The sequence below is a fragment of the Macrobrachium rosenbergii genome, chromosome 44, assembly GCF_040412425.1.
Source record: "Macrobrachium rosenbergii isolate ZJJX-2024 chromosome 44, ASM4041242v1, whole genome shotgun sequence".
NCBI lineage: Eukaryota > Metazoa > Arthropoda > Malacostraca > Decapoda > Palaemonidae > Macrobrachium > Macrobrachium rosenbergii.
This window is the reverse complement of record NC_089784.1, coordinates 35,134,780-35,149,476: the sequence shown is the minus strand read 5'-3', so window position 1 is coordinate 35,149,476 and position 14,697 is coordinate 35,134,780. Positions and strand designations below refer to the sequence as shown.

Here is a 14,697-nt window from a genome sequence, read left to right as displayed (position 1 = left end):
CAAACTAGGGGATGTAAAGTCCACTCGTTGGATAGGACCTGGTTCTTTCTGCTGAGAAGGTCCGCTGCTACATTTTTCTCCCCTTGAATGAATCTCGTTACTAGTCTGGTCCCGATCTCCTCCGTCCAAACTAGAAGCTCCTCGAGGTCTCGTAGAGGGACCACAGTGAGTGCCCCCCTGTTTCGAATGTATGCCAGAGCGGTCGTGTTGTCCGCCTGGACCAAGACATTTGCCTTCCACTTCTTTTTGAAAGGCTAACAGGGCTAAGTGAACCGCTTTTAGTTCCTTTCGATTGATATGCCAGTTTCTCTCTTCTCTTTGCCACTGGCCCTGAAACTTCTTTTGTCCCCATAGTCGCTCCCCAGCCCTTGTCCGGCGCCGGAAAAAGAGTTAGGTCTGGGTTCGGAAGCTGAAGAGGAAGTCCTTGTGACAGCCTTCCTTCTGACCTCCACCAACGGAGGCACTCCTTTATCTTTTCGAAATGGCGAATGTGAAGGAGTTCGGGAACTGTTTCCTGGGCCACTTCTCTTGCAGGTAAAACTGCAGTGGTCTCAGGTTTAAAGCGCCCCAGTTTTACAAACTTCTCCACTGAAGTTAAGGTTCCCACAGGCTCATCCATTCGTTCAAGGAACAAATCTTCCTCTGCAGAAAGTCGTCGATCTTCTGCAGGCATGAGGCTATCCGTTGGTTGGACAGAAAAGCCTGAAAAGTCTGAGAGTCCAGACTCACTCCCAAATAGACAATCTGCTGACTGGGAGTAAGGCAAGACTTCTTCTCGTTGATAATGAGGCCTAGAGACTTCGTTAATTGAAGAGTCTTTGATAGGTCCTCCAAACAGCTCTCCTCGAAGCAGCTTTGAGCAGCCAATCGTCGAGGTACATGGAAACTCGAATTCCTTCCAGGTGAAGATGTCTGGCTACTGACAACAGGATCCTTGTGAAAACTTGCGGGGCTGTCGACAGACCGAAGCAGAGGAACGGAACTGATAAACCTGTCCCTCGAAGACTTGAACCTCAGGAACTTCCTTGAAGCTGGGTGTATCGGGACGTGAAAATAAGCGTCTTGGAGGTCTATCGAAACCATCCAATCACCCTGATGTAAAGACGCCAAGACCGACTGAGTTGTCTCCATGGAGAATTTTGTCTTCTGACGAAGACATTCAACGCACTCACGTCCAGGACGGGTCTCCATCCCCTGATGCTTTCGTAACCAGGAACAGACGATTGTAGAAACCTGGAGATAGAGGGCATGAAGCAGTTCTATCGCTTCCTTCTCCAGCATGGCTCGGACTTCTGAGCGAAGGGCGTCTAGTTTCATGGAGTTGTGCGAGTACGCCTGTAAAGAAACTGGAGTCTCCACTAAAGGAGGGTTTGGAAAGAAAGGAAGGGATGGCATATCCTTCTTTTTAAAACTTGGATCGCCCAAGGGTCTGCCGAGATCTGTTGCCACTCTTGCCAGAACCTTTGCAGTCTGGCTCCTACAGCTGAATGGAGGACAAAGGTTCATTTCTTCTCTGGGGCCGTCGAGGTTCTAGGCGTGGCTTTGCCTTTTCCTCTGGCCCTGCCAAAAACACGTTTAGAGGGTCTTCCTTTATACTGTCCATACGAAAGCGGGGACGAAACACCGCGCACAGAAGCGGTAGAAAGCACAGGTCTCTTCGCTTTCTTGGCAGACTGCGACAAAAGATCCTGGGTTGACTTCTGGGCTAACGCCTGGGAAATTGCAGCAACCAACTCTTATGGAAACAGATGAGCCTTGTTTAAAGGAGAAAACAAGAGAGCCGACTTCTGGCTTGAAGAAACACCTTTTGCTAGGAAGGAGCACCAAAGTTGCCTCTTTTTGAGAACCCCTGTCGTAAATAAAGAGGCCAGTTCTACTGCACCGTCGCAGATGCCCCTATCCATGCAATCCACTACTCCTACCACATCATCCAAGAGCTCGGAAGGAAGATTAAAATCCTTAATCTTCCTGGCTAAGGCCGCAATCGCCCAGTCCAGGAAGCTCACAATTTCAAGAGTCCGAAATACGCTCTTGAAAACTTGATCCAGTTCGGAGGGCGTAAAGAAGACCTTCGCATGGGAGAATTAAGTGCGGTCCTCCTACTGGCATCCATGAGACTGGAGAAGTCCCCTGTGCGGAGGCAGCCACACCCAGGGAAAACATTTCCCCAGTCTCATACCAACTCGATTCACGGAAGGAACGACGAGGAGGGGGAAGACAGAAGACGTTCTTTCCAATTTCCCTCTTCTCGGCCAGCCAAGCATCCATCTTCTTAAGGCCTTTCTTGCCGAGACGGACAAGACAAGTTTGGTAAAGTCCGAAGAAGAAACAGAAGCCTTGTCCCTCTTGTACTGGGACCCAGGAGACGGAGGAGCCGCAGGCGAGAACGAATCAGGGAAGTTCTCAATAAAGAACTTCAAGAGCTTCTTGTAGGAAGAGAGTTATGTCCTTAGGAGACTTCTCCTCCTTACACTGCTCCTCTAAGCCCGAGAGGAGTTCGTCAGAAATTGGGGATAAGTCCAGCTGGACAACATCTTCATCCAAGTCTCCTTGAACTGAGACTTGAGTTACACGAGCGGGGGCTGGAAGGCTAGTGACATATTCTTGCTGTGTCACCGAAAGAGTTTGAGTCTGTTGAGGAGCCATCGGAGGCGCCAAAGGAGGCGCAGTTGATACAGCAAACGAAGGTGGCGCCAAAGCGGAGCCGTCAGTACCACAACGACAGGAGGCGTCAATGAAGGCGCAAGCGGCGGCGCTACCGGAGCGGCAGACATAGTCGTCGAGGCGAAAGGGCGCCGCTGGTATATCAGGAGGCGCCAAAGGAGGCGCAATCGGCACAGCAGCCAAAGGTGGCGCCAACGGAGGCGCAAGCGGCGCTACCGAGGCGACAGAACGAGGAGTTGAGGTGGCGCCGCTGGCATCGAGGAGGAGCCAAAGAAGAGACTTGATTTTTAGACAAAAGTTGTAAAATCGAGTCCAAAGCGGGCGTTAATTCCGTCAATCACGAGCTGTTGAGGTTCATCGAATGCTGGAGCAGGCGCCACAGGAACAGGAGTCACAGGAGTCGCTGGCGCCAAAGGAGCAGGTCTCTCAGATGTAATCGTCTGATAGGGAGGATCCGCCCGATAACGAATGAGACGAGTCCGGACACCAAAGAAAGCCTCTCGGTTCTGCCCAAAAGCTACAGGAGGGGAAGGATCCTCCAGAAGAGCCTTCTTCTTAGGAATCTTCAATGGAGAAAGCAGACGAGACCTCTTCAAAGGTCTAGAAGAGTCGCAAAACGCCAACCTCTAGGCGGGGAGGAACTCCAACTGGATCCACTCGACACTCTCCGCTCCTCACCTTTTCGGTGGTGAGGGCCAGCAGCCTGGGAAGCGGCAACAGGACTGCTTGAGGGGGCAACTACTCGGGAGCAGGTCCCACTCACCTCCTTTCGGCTTTCGGCATGCCTTCTCCCCTGGAACCTGGGGGCCTGACAGGGGCCTAGACCTGGGAGCGTGAATGGGCCGAAGCTACCTCCTCCACAACACTTACACAAGGCACAACACTCGCATTATCACTGCGGTCTACTAACCACTGCAAATTGTCCCCATTTTCTGCATGGAAGACATAAACGCATTAAGGACTGACACGGTATCAGGATTGGGAGAAACGGTGTCGGGGTAGGTAAAACTACAGGAACTACAGGGGAGCAGGGATAATAGGATTTACAAAAACCTCTTGACTACCTCCTGACCTCGAAGACCTAGAAGAGGCCTTCTAATCCCTATCTCTTTCTAGCTTCTTCATGTACTTCCCCAAAGCACTCCAGTCAGACAAAGTTAGAAGTTCGCACTCGTTACAAGTCAAATCAGCAGAACATTTTTGCCCCTGCATGAAAAGCACGAAGTGTGCGGATCTAAACTAAGCTTAACAAGCCTGGTTTTGCAGCCTTTGCTGCAAAACCGGATACCACTAGAACCAGAATCAGACATAATAGTCTAACTAATAATAACTCTCAAGCAATAACTAGCGCCAGCAAAAAACAACAAACCGAGTACTTCACCAAAAAAGGAATTAGAAGTTCGAATTGTTGAGAAATACTACCAGCAGCAGAACCAGATTACCGGTTCGGCACGGCAAAAAACTAATGGCGTGTTCTTGGGGCGGTTCCCGATACCCGATAGAGGGCGGGGTAGAGGATCACCTTTTTGTAACGATAGCACTAGCGCGAAATTTGAATACTGCCGTGACGTCAAAGACAACAGCTATATGTAACTACCGGGTAAGTTGTATAAGTGAAAACACCAAAGCTCTCTTTTCTTAAGCACACCTACAGTGTAAAGACTAGCTAACTCCTGCATACTATCGCAAATGCCCCTGTCGATACAGGAAAGTACTCCTAAGAGATCCGAAGAAATTTCTTGAGGTAACAAGGAGCAGTCTCTAAGCTTGCGTGCTAGTGTGCCTACCGCCAGTCTAGAAAGCTCATCACTTCAAAAACCTTAAAAATATTCTTGAGAAGGTGGGCTAATTCCGAAGCTGAAAACACAATTTTGGCTGAGGAGAAAGCTGATCTCATAGCCGAGTTGATAAGGCTGGAGAAGTCTCCTGAGAAGAGACAGAGACTCCCAGGGAAGGCACTTCTCCGGTTCCATAAAACCTGTAACTCAATCTGGACACAAAAAACTGCTTTACCTTGCTCCTCTTCTCAGAAAACCACCCTTCTATTTCATTCAGTGCCTTCTTCACTAAAGAGGAGAGATTCAATTTCGGCAAACCCGAAGAACCGACTAAGGGGGCTTCCAAAAAGAAAGTCGAAGCAGGAGAGGAGGGAGTAGCTGGCGAAAAGAAGCTTGGAAAAGTCGCTAGCAGGAGCCTCAACAACGCAGGGTACGCCCGACAAAGGAGCATCTTGATCTGGAACAACTTCATCAGAAGGAACAGGAGAAAGCGATAAGTCCTCTGTCATCTGAGCTGCAGAAGGAGCCTTCTGAGGCAAACTTAGAATATTATCCAGTTTGCTCTGAACTGGGTCAACTGAAGGAGAATAATGTCCAAGATGACACTACAATGAAGTGGTGGAGGAGAAGGTGGCAATGGGCGCTCGGGAAGCACTGTAGAGATGGGAGCCACTGACGAAACCTGCTGGCGAATGGGCGCCAGTTGGCGCTCATCTACAAACAGGAGCTTTGGCGCTTCGACGCTAGTTGCTGGCTGCTCGGGTGCTGATTGAAGAGATGAAGATGCTGGGTGCACAACTCCTGATGAAGTAGTTCCTTTATTTAATGAAGAACGTCTATGTGCCACAAGGTGCTTTGGCGCCAATTTATGACCATCATCCGAAGAAGTAGAAGAGAATTGCTCCAGGATATCCCAGTGACTGCACGAGGGGCACGCTGAATCCTTGCCCTTCTTACAAAAAACAGGAAAAGAAATCTCGAAATCCACTGCACACCAAGCCTTTTCAGCAGACGTCACACCAAGCCTTTTCAGCAGACGTGACTTGTCCGCATAGTGCCATGAGTGCCTGGGACTAAAATCTTCAGAGCTGGATGACGTACAGTGAGCACTCACTTGAAGGCCTTTCCAACGGCTTTTGGTTGCAGTCTGGGATTCATCAACAGATGGAACCGAGGGGGCGACTGCTAGGGACAGACCCCACTGACCTCCCTTAAACTGCCAGTTTGACTCCTCCCAGGTGCTAGGGAGTATGTCAGGGACCTTGGCTTAGGAGAATTGGCAGGCCGAACAGCCACCTCCTCCACTACCACTGCAATTGCACTGGGCACCATGGGGCGCTCTGACTCACTCTTATCCGTTAACACTTTCACCAATGACGGTAATTTAGAGATCGATTGCACACTTAACTCAAAGTGATTGTCGATTTCCGACTCCAGACTGACGAAGGGATTGGGATCGGAAATGTGAGAACTGGGTAAAGGAGAGGGTTGCACTGGTGCAGATGGAATGGGATCGGAAGAAATTACAGGTGCAATTGCATCCTACTTAGTGGATGAATCCTGACTAGCTAAAGCTTTACTAGATTCCCTAGCAATAGCTTTCCTCTTCCTATCCCTAGCTAGTTTCTAAATATGTGAATCTAAAGTCTTCCACTTCTTTAAATCCCAGTCACTACATTCCTCACAACGTAAATCCACTGAACATGTTTATCCCCTACATTGAACACAAACAGTGTGAGAGTCGTATGATTCTTTAGTCAGTCTAGTATTGCAGCCTTTACTACAATACCTAATACTTGAACTACTAGTTTCAGACATCCTGGAAAATTCTAAGACAAGTCCAAAAAATGGGCAAAAAGTTGTACTGTAAACCAATGATTAAAACTTGCCTAACACTACTAAATTGCGCCCAAAGGCTACAAAAATAAATACTTCACCAATCGAAGATAGAGCAAACAACCAGCAAAGTATAAAATTCAAAATTCAAGCTGCTGCCAACCACAGCCGGCAGAAACAAATTGAAGCTCTTTGCTATGTTGTACCTCTTCTTACACCCGAAAGTGGGTGAGGCACGTCGCCATAACCAAAACAAACTAGAGTGACCCGCAATTTCAAAATTTTAAGCTACTGGTTGAAAGAAACTAATAGCTATGTAATTACTGGGTAAGTTACTAATATAAAAATTAGTCTTATATAACTAAACACTATTACTCTAGCAAAAAGACCCTGAAAATACATAATTAAAACATCTACATTGTTTAGGTACTCAATTAAATCGGATTTTTGGTACAGAACAATCAACATATACACTGCAGAGGCAATGGAACGCAAAATCAATCCTCCTACAGCCACTAAGGTACTGTACTACTAGGAACATCCTATATTCCTTGGATCCTCTAAACTTGATAAGTATTGCAATCGATTAAGTATCACAATCGATAAGCGTGCAAACAAAAGGTGCACAGGCGATACGAGTGCAAGCCATGGGCGCGCAAGCTATAAGCACAAAAGTGATAGGCACACAAGCCGTAGGCACGCACAAGATGGGCGTATAATCGATGGGGGCACGAACCATAGATGCGCAAGCAATAGGCATACAAGCCATAGATGTGCAAGCAATAGGCATACAAGCCATGGATGTGCAAGCAATAGGCATACAAGCCATAGGTGGGCATGATAGGCGCACAAGCCATAGCTACAGGGGATTGAGGCAAAATTCATCAAAGCAAAAGGTAACTTTCCTTGACAAAGTGGCTTAAACTCACTTGAATACTATCAAAAAGAGCTGAAGCGTCACAGCTACCATGCGTATCCGATACGGTAAAATTAAAAAGGGAAAAATTTTTGGGAGATTCCTCTTATTCTTACCCGAGTGATCCTATCAAAGAACAAATTCTGGTGCTAGAACTGGCACCACTAATGCTGACTTGGCACCTCTAACTCTGAAATTGGCGCCTTTAACCCTGGATGCCGCAGCAGACTCCAGACCAAACTGAAGAAGGAGACGATGGGCACAGATCTTAACCACTTTCTGACATGTCTCGGTTCCTGTTACTCCAAGCCACAAGGAAGTAAGACAAGATGTGCCAAGGACAAGGCAAGAATAAAGTAGGGGCGCTGACCCTTCCTCCAATGCTGGAAAACACCCGAACTTAACGGGACTCTTGGGAGGGAAACTTACGCCAAGCGAACATAAAAATGACTCCATCCTATCAAATCTAATGCCCTGAATCGATGGGAAGCTCATTTGGAGTAACAGATCAAAGGGAAGCAGCAGAGGACCTAACCAGTTATTGCCTTTGAGAATTCAGAGGCCTACTATATATCAGAAAGAAAGTCATAAGATTCCAAGTGTTTAAGAGCAAGTTAGACATCAAACTCCTGGAGAAAAATGTTAAATTAGGGAATAAGATCGTGACAGGTGAAAGTGCTTTGGTTCTCCTAACATAAGAAGTCTGCCCTAAACAAACATTTAGGCATAAATGAGAGAAAATTTGCATTTTGTATGAACATATGAACAAGGTAAAATAAATATTACTTACAAAATCTACACCCACTGTCCAGCTAGCGCCCATATCAGGCACTCGGCCAATCCAACGGACAAAACCATGGTGAGGTCCGTAATCACAAGGTTCCGACTCTCCTAATCCTGCAGATCCGCCGAGCCACACAACTCGCTCTCCCACTAACAAGGGAGGACGATATGTCCACTCCCTGTCCATACGCAGATCCTATAAAGTAACAAACTTGATGAAAACTAAAGAAATTATGAGCAGAATGGATACATTACTGAATACAATGAACTGCTACTTTTAAGGGTAGTAATAAGTGAAATGTTACTGAAGCCAAAACAATTTAAATAGTATGATAGTTACTAAAACTAGGTAAATTCAAAATAATTAACATTCACAAGAAAATGTTAATGATTTATTTTCCCCGTATTATATACCAAGTAATTTCTCACTAAATGCATGAACCATAGCTATAATTTTCTGACTGCCTATCTTATGATTTATGCATTCATGACCATTCTTTTTGCCTCACGGTGCAATTCACCTGTCTTCCTCCCACCTTGATTGTCATGAATATCGGAAATAAATACAAAAAGCCATGGTTTCCACCTGATACAACACGTGGACTATACTGTAAACCCCATATTCAAGTTCTCACGACTTGCAGAATTCTCTATGGAACATGTATAATATTATTCGCGGAAAATTCACCCATTTGCTGTATTTTTCACAGAGAAATATTCACTAATTACTGTATTTTCATATCTTTTCCATGACTAAATGCACTTTTTGAGATAAAACTATTAAAATACTCAGATATAAGCATTGTTAGAGGGTTTTTTGTGTTTGAAATATCAAAATAGGCAGTTCTACGTATTTTTAGAGGGGTTTTAAGTATTCGCAGATTTTAACTATTCATGGGGGGTGTGGTACGCATCCCCTGCAAATACGGGGGTTTACTGTAACTTGTTGATAACTTCTCGAGTGATTCTAGAGTTTCATATTAATTTCTCGTAGAAATGTTTGGTCAACCCAATAACCCCACTTAACTATTGATAATAGGGGCCACAGTCAGACATTGGGATTGGGGGGGGTGTGTGTGTGTTTTGGGGGAGGGAGGTTATAAAATAAAACATGGATATAGTATACAATAACCTTACCTAACCTACAATACCAGTCTTACCTCATGAGGAGGGGGAAGGGGGACTGATCGCTGTTAGACAGTAGATTGTACTATGTTAACCATATAATTATTTTGATAATGAGTAATAGCTTAATACCCAAGATATGGTGTGTATTCTTATTTGGGAATTAACTTTGTACTGTAGTTGGTTGTGATGTCATTTCCGATTAGTCATACAGACTATCTTCTTCACATTACTGACTGCAATAGAACGTAATAATTTTCATAATCACAGTAAGGACTATCTTACCAGTTCTAGAAATCCAAGTGTCATTGGAAACTATACAATAGCTGACTTCATGACAACATATACAGTTTGTCATCTTTGGGTAAAACTTTTCAAACACATTATAACTGAATGAATGCATTGCAATATTGGAAAGAAACCTCTGGAAGTAAAATGACACAATTACATGTGTACCAGCGATGTTAACACATGACAGAACAATTGATATTAAACTACAGCCTAAACAAACATGACAAGGATGACATAACACTTACACTATGCATGTGCAACTATGCAATGATGACTCATCTTATACCAGTCAGTAATGTGAAGACGATAGTCTATATGACTAATCAGAAATGGCATCACAACCAACTACAGTACAAAGTTAATTCCCAAATAAGAATACACACCATATCTTGGGTTTTAAGCTATTACTGTACTCATTTATTAAAATAATTATATGTGCACTTTTTAGGACTTCATAACAAAATATTTTCTAATTAATACAGAATGCATAATTCTCGTGTTCCCAGACAAAAATAGATTTTTGGAAAGTATATGTTAATTGGTAATTATCCATAATTACAGTATAATTAATTGGTAATTATCCACAATTATAAAAATATATGTAATGCATGATAACATTTCATGTATTGTATATAATAACACATTTTCATGTATAAATGCATAAAAGGAAACATTTATATGATGCCTAGAATGATACAACTCTTTTATTTCACACCAAAGCCTTTGGGGGTGGGGGAGGGGGTAAGCCTCCTTACCCAACCACCTGGTCAGATAGGATCCCATACTCTAGGTGAGTTTGGGACGATTAGGCCGTATCATTTCCGGCTATGAACCTGTTAGGCCATTACAACTTTAGGCCATAAGAAGATTAGGCTGTAAGACATGACAGAAGCTCCTCAGGAATCAAAGCATTATTAGGTAAGGTTAGGACCAGAACAATTAGGGTGCATCCCTGAAAGGTACTCAGTATTTATGGCACTCTACAACAGGACCCAAAGCATACTGTACCCGTAATTGGCTCTGAGACACCTTTGTGCTTTTATTATATATTTTATGAATGATATTGATCAGAAACATCGACCCTGTGATTTTTTTTTACTGATTGCCTTTTGGTTGAAGTATTTTAAGACACATTTTAGGTTTCCCATTAGAGTCACCCAACCCAAAAATAAGTACTAAAGGTAGTTTACTACAACAATAAGACTAGACCTAATGGTCATCAATGTGTAAAACACAAGATAAGCAATATGGAAATATATAGTTTGAGTATTCAACATGAAATACTACAGTACTATATACTAATTACTTTGGTTTTATAGTCCTGACTTCAAGTAAAATACTGCTGATTAGCCTAGGTCTATCTTAGCATTGATTGTCTAATGGGCATACCCCAAGTTATAAAGTTTTCTCTCATTCACAGGCCTATCTTTACATGACTAGCCAATTCAGGCTATGGTTTCATAAAGGCTGGTGAATGACATACTAGGTTACACAATTCCAAAATACGTCTAAACCTAACACAGACTTTGCCAAGTCTAGATTAGCAAACACGTCAAACAACGGCACCTGTAATAAGCAAGTTCGGGCCATTTCGGCAGTAGGCTAGGCTGCATCATTTAGGCCGTAAGCACGTTTATGTGCGAGATGGAGGTAATTCTAAGCCGGCTGTCCGCGGTGAGCTAGACTGTGGCAATTGGCGTTTTTCTATGTTATTTTACTTGCTTTACAAGATTTTAAAGTCATATTTTGTCGGCCGGCTGTAAATATACCGTAATTGACCTTTGAAGACTACACGACTTAAGTACCTAACACGGGGTAGGTCTAAGCCGGCATTCATAACAAGCCCCCACCTCCCCTCCATAACTAACACGGCAAAATTGTAACCAGTAAACACCTCTAGGATACGTTAGGTTGGTATTTTTAGGGGGGTTTACTGGTTACAATTTTGCCGTATTAGCTATGGAGGTGGGGGGGCTTGCCGTGGAATGCCGGCTTAGACCTACCCCACGTTAGGTAATACAAGTCGTGTAGTCTTCAAAGATCAATGACAGCTTAGTTACAGCCGGCCGACAAAATATTACTTTAAATTCTTCTAAAGGAAGTAAAATAACATAGGAAAACGTCAATTGCCATAGTCTAGCTCACCGCGGACAGCCGGCTTAGAATTACCGAGATGGACACCATGTTTAGAACTAGTCCCTTGGGGATGTACGTAAACCATAAAATAATGATGGTAAATACCATAAACATAACGTCTCACATTGTTTTCGATGTTACGGCCTAAATGACTTATGGCCAAAACGACCAGGACCATAATGGGGATACTTTAAAATAGTTATATACCTAATATAACTAGGCCTATGCTTGGGCTGACATATTAGCATAATAAATACATCATGTCAGCCAAATTAAAAACATAAAAATTAAATACATCACGTCAGCCAACACAAAAACATAAAAATTAGAGTAATAATAAGGCAACATAAAAGCCATGGGTAATGGCACCTACCAATTAGGGCTAAGCCTAAATTCAAAAGGTTATATGTAAGACAGCATCAAGCAAGATTACAACAGCCCATTGAAAAGCATAAAAATTAGAATAATGAGGCAACATGAAAGCCATGACTGCAACTCGCAAACAGTAAGCCTGCAAATGAATAGGCCTAGGCCTGGCCTCATATATTAGTATATTACACATATCACGACAGCTGATTTAAATAAAATTAACAAATAAATGACAATAATAAAGCAACATAAAAGCTAACAATGACTGTAGATAACAAATAGGGTACGTCTAAATTTAATTAGTTATAGGCCTTGAATTAGTCTAAGCAAACGTAAGAGCACAATAAATAGGCCTATGTAGACCAAGACAGCCAATTTAATGAAAAATAATAAGGCAAAATAAGACAAAATAAGGCAATATAGGCTAAAAGCCATGACTGCATCTTAAAACTAGATTAAAGTTCAAATGATTACAGGCTGAGGCTTATGCTAAGGTACTGAAATGATAAAGACCTAGACCACGACACCCGATTTAATGCAAAATAATATGGCAAAATAACACAAAATAAGGAAATAGGCTATAGGCCAAAGGCCATGACTGTAACTTAAAAAGGATCAACATTCAAATGATTACGGGCTTAGGCTTATGCTAAGTAAACCACGACTGCCGATTTATACTGCAAAATAAGGCAAAAATATAGCCTAGACTAAGGAAACACAGGCACTGAAAGAAAAGGCAAAGGAAAGGTAGGAGGAAGGGAAGGGCAAAATCACCCGCCTATATCTTATTATAGTGGTGAATCAGTATACCTCAGCGAGCGAAGCGGAAACAAAAAAAGGAAGCAGCAGCAGCACAGCTCGAAGAAGTGCAAGTGGGCTCCCCACTTATAGGCCTACCCGGCAAGATTTCCGGAATTGGCCCCCCTCCTGCTGGCCAATTCGGCACTTTCCATAGTCCCTGATTGATTACGATATTAATATGGGGCTAATCCGCGAGAGAGAGAGAAAGAGAGAGGGGGCGTCAATATCACAAACACTCACTCACACCCGTCCAAAAATAAACACACACAAACATCGCTCTCAAAAACATGGCCGCTGGTTCTCTACTTGTTGACATCCGGTTGGTGCTCTCATTAATTCATATTAACTCTCTTTTTTAATTCTGTATTATTCCTGATTAAAAGAATTTAAGATTAAATATATTTTAGCAAGGCAATTATCCCAAAAAGAGTCTTAGATGGAAGACTGAAGGGGAATATGAAACCTTCATAGTTTGGGATAATGAAGTTTGTCTCACTACTCATACTAGCTCAATTACCTCTCTCTTTTAATTCCATATTACTCCCTATTAGGACTACTTAATCTTTAGAAGTATATTTCAATAAGACAACTATCTTAAAAGAGTCTAGATGGAAAACTAAAGGGTGGAATATGAAACCGGCATAGATATGGGATGATGAAGTTTTCGTGATTTCATGTTGCAATTTCGAGTGCCATTGTAAAGCTGGCACCCTCATCAGTAAATCGTTGATAATGTACATTAAAATATCCATTGCTAAAAAATATTAATCTAATTTTTTCAGAAGAAATGGTCCCAGAAAACGTTTTTCTTCATAGTTTTGTTGATATCAAGCAAATAATACGGTACCGGATTATTATCCCATAGTAAGGATTACCACTTTCAGTCTGCCCAAAACACATGGTTTATTTTGTAGGCAAAATATGCTTGGATCGTTTTTAATTGCAAGGACAAGTTAAAGCATCATTCTTAGATTATCTTTTAAGGATTCTGTTAAATGCCTTGATACAGAATATTTTGAACTGGAATGGGATCCATACATCCACAAATGGCAGCACAATCATCTTAGTCAATCCCCAACCAACCATTATGTCTAGCCCATTATGAGAGGCATCTTTTAAATCTTTTCCATCGTCCCCTTGATTAGAAATCAAGGGGAATATTCTCTAAAAACAAATATGAATCTACTGAAAAAATAAAATAAAAACCACAGAGGCTACAGGGCTGCAATTTGGTATGTTTGATGATTGGAGGGTGGATGATCAACACACCAATTTGCAGCCCTCTAGCCTCTGTAGTTTTTAAGATCTGAGGCCGGACAGACGGAGACAAAGCCGTCACAATAGTTTTCTTTAACAGAAAACCAAAATTAAAGATTTCATAGAAACAGCAAAATAAAGTGCACATGATATCATAACTATATATCCCAAGCCTGCTCCTACCCACAAGAGATTAACAAAATCTACGTCAAAGAGATCTGGATGCTGAGAAGAATTTTGGTTTCTATGATAGATTACTGGCTAAGCATTCCCAGTCTTTTGTTATAATACACTAAATTATTCAAGATTGCTTGACTTCTATATCTTAATTTGACTTCTGAACTTTGCTGTTAAATTTTCTAAGTGTAAAGTCAATTAGGTCATATCTGTTCTTAAACGCTAAGCATTCAGCCACATCAAAGTAATAATGGACCAGAAAATCGAGCTAAAAATGAATAATTTGAAATGGTAATATGTGTTATTTACGTTGTAATAACATTTTGTCAGTTTAGTTTCTTTTTAGTAATTACCATGAATGGGATGCATGCCATTTGACATTTGTCTCTGAGAATCATGCATCAGTAAACAGTAATGACAATGATTAGGCATAATAAAAAAAACTAAAGCATAATATTCAGTTGCTAAACATGGCAACGACTATGTTACCATCGTTGTTAGTCTAAATGTCTTAATCCGTCATTAGTCCCTAATCAGTACTTTCTACTACACTGCTGAGCTGTG

General features: G+C 42.5%; 1 protein-coding gene across 6 annotated transcripts in view; it reads right to left on the bottom strand.

Annotated features, from left to right (window-relative positions):
• LOC136829520 (serine-rich adhesin for platelets-like) overlaps positions 1-13,011 on the bottom strand; it is a 46,952-nt gene extending 33,941 nt beyond the window's left edge. For 2 of the 6 annotated variants that reach the window (XM_067088319.1, XM_067088323.1), the window contains exons 1-2: positions 12,944-13,005; positions 7,985-8,173 (exon numbers count right to left, since the gene is read on the bottom strand). In XM_067088319.1, coding sequence (XP_066944420.1) covers positions 7,985-8,173; positions 12,944-12,988 — 234 coding nt within the window. In that variant the 5' untranslated portion in view covers positions 12,989-13,005. Of the gene's footprint in view, positions 1-7,310; positions 7,435-7,984; positions 8,174-12,708 lie in introns of those variants that run through there. The other 4 variants (XM_067088322.1, XM_067088321.1, XM_067088320.1 and 1 more) reach the window with 4 other exon arrangements.
• Between the last annotated feature and the right edge of the window lie 1,686 nt (positions 13,012-14,697).